Source organism: Sinocyclocheilus rhinocerous, unplaced genomic scaffold, assembly GCF_001515625.1.
Source record: "Sinocyclocheilus rhinocerous isolate Xijiao unplaced genomic scaffold, SAMN03320098_v1.1 scaffold1071, whole genome shotgun sequence".
Lineage (NCBI taxonomy): Eukaryota > Metazoa > Chordata > Actinopteri > Cypriniformes > Cyprinidae > Sinocyclocheilus > Sinocyclocheilus rhinocerous.
This window is the reverse complement of record NW_015638033.1, coordinates 857,645-859,484: the sequence shown is the minus strand read 5'-3', so window position 1 is coordinate 859,484 and position 1,840 is coordinate 857,645. Positions and strand designations below refer to the sequence as shown.

The window sequence follows — 1,840 nt, the reverse complement described above, 5'->3', positions numbered from 1 at the left end:
TGCATCAGTGTCTCAGCAATGGATGCTCTGCAGTGAATGGGTGCCGTCAGAATGAGAGTCCAAACAGCTGATAAAAACATCACAATAATCCACAAGTAATCCACAGCACTCCAGTCCATCAGTTAACATCTGGAGAAGACAAAAGCTGAAACTAATCCAGCATTCAGACATTTTTAACTTCAAACCGTTGCTAAAATACGACTCACGTTCCCTTATGTTCCCTTATTCCCTATGCCATTCATAGTGCCCTTCAAACTGAACAAGTTCGCTCCCTTACAGTGACTAATGACTAAAACACCCATCTGCTCTTTCTCCTGGACGTTGTGTAAAACCAGGCAGTCAGATTACATCTTACTATGCAGTGAAAATGATTCTGGTTCAGTGTGAAATAAGCATCAGACGGTTAGGACCAGACTGTTGCACTGAGCCTGCCAAACCTCACGCAAACCTTCTGCTTTTTTACACTTCATCACATCACATTCCTGAATCTAATATAGTTTTAATACATTTAGCATGAATATATTATAATTTTCCCACACACACAGATGTGAATGATAAAGATGAGGAGGTTTTTCACCGTGTCGTGTGTGTTTGACAGGAACCATCCGAGTGTCTGGAGGAGAGTTTGGTTTTCCCTCAAACTGAATTCAATCTTAAATCAGAGAATGGAGCAGATAAAGCAGACGCTCCGTCAGAAAACCCCGGCAGCCACAATCCCTCTCCTGAGATCCCGCGTATGTGCTCCGTTTCCAATAACAATCATTGTTTATGCATTGTTTTTCATCAAATATTCATACGTTCACAGATCTGTGTACTAGCCATGTATTAGTGCATTATATTTTCTGTTTCTGTCTTCTGTTCCCTAGCATTAAAGAATAGTGCAGACAGGAAGTTCTTGTACCTACAGCTTCCTGTTTCTCTCAAGCTTCTGTACACCGTTCTGCAGGTAAACATCTCACTCTGTTCAGTCAGGCTTGTGCGGCGTTTATGTTTCTCATGAGTCTGCTGCGATGTTTCTTGTAGGAGATGAGTAATGTTGAGGAGCCAGACATCCTCTTCAACATGCTCAGCTGTCTGAAGATCCTGTGTTTGCACGGAGAATGCCTGTATCACGCCAGGAAAGATCAGCCTCAGTTCCTGGCCTACATACAGGAGAAGATGCTCATTCCCAGGTACCACTTCATAATAACAGCAAACCTACCGTAACGCTCCATGACGTAGTTAAAATCATATCATGGCAGATTATGGTCAGGTGTGTTTCTCTGAATGGCACGTTTCATATTCAGATGGCTGATTGTTGTTTGTGTCCAGCCTGTGGTCCATGCTGAGGTCAGAGTTCTGTCAGCTGGCGTCTCTGGCTGTGCCGCAGCTCCTGCATGCGCTCGCTCTGTCCCACGGTGCAGATATCTTCTGGAGGCTGGTCGACAGCAGCTTCAACAGTCAGGACTGGAAGATTCGCTTCGAAGCAGGTCTGACTGCATTCACATCCGCACCTTTCTGTTCATTTCCTAAAACACTTTGCTGCCATGATTAGCGCTCGGGCTCCTGGAGCACTGTGGGATTAACTGGAGCCTCTTACAGTGATTGAGAGAGAGAAGCTGTGACCTTGAGCTACAGTCAGACAAACACAAACAAAGACACGACCTGTGCAGATAAAGAGGATTGAAAGGCTGTTACTGACGCATTGTGTAAAGGGTTCATCATTTACTGCTCACAGTGTGACCATACGACAAGTGCTGTTTGCTACATCATCTATGTGAATGTTGAAATCACCAACAATCAAAACGGTCAGCAGCAACTACTGGATCTGACAGACAAATTATTACTAGTGCTTATATTC

At 44.2% G+C, this 1,840-nt stretch overlaps 1 protein-coding gene across 1 annotated transcript in view; it reads left to right on the top strand.

Annotated features, from left to right (window-relative positions):
* LOC107749552 (protein unc-79 homolog) overlaps positions 1–1,290 on the top strand; it is a 12,673-nt gene extending 11,383 nt beyond the window's left edge. The window contains exon 15 of the mRNA XM_016564734.1: positions 1,173–1,290. Coding sequence (XP_016420220.1) covers positions 1,173–1,206 — 34 coding nt within the window. The 3' untranslated portion in view covers positions 1,207–1,290. The remainder of the gene's footprint in view (positions 1–1,172) is intronic.
* Positions 1,291–1,840: the final 550 nt, after the last annotated feature.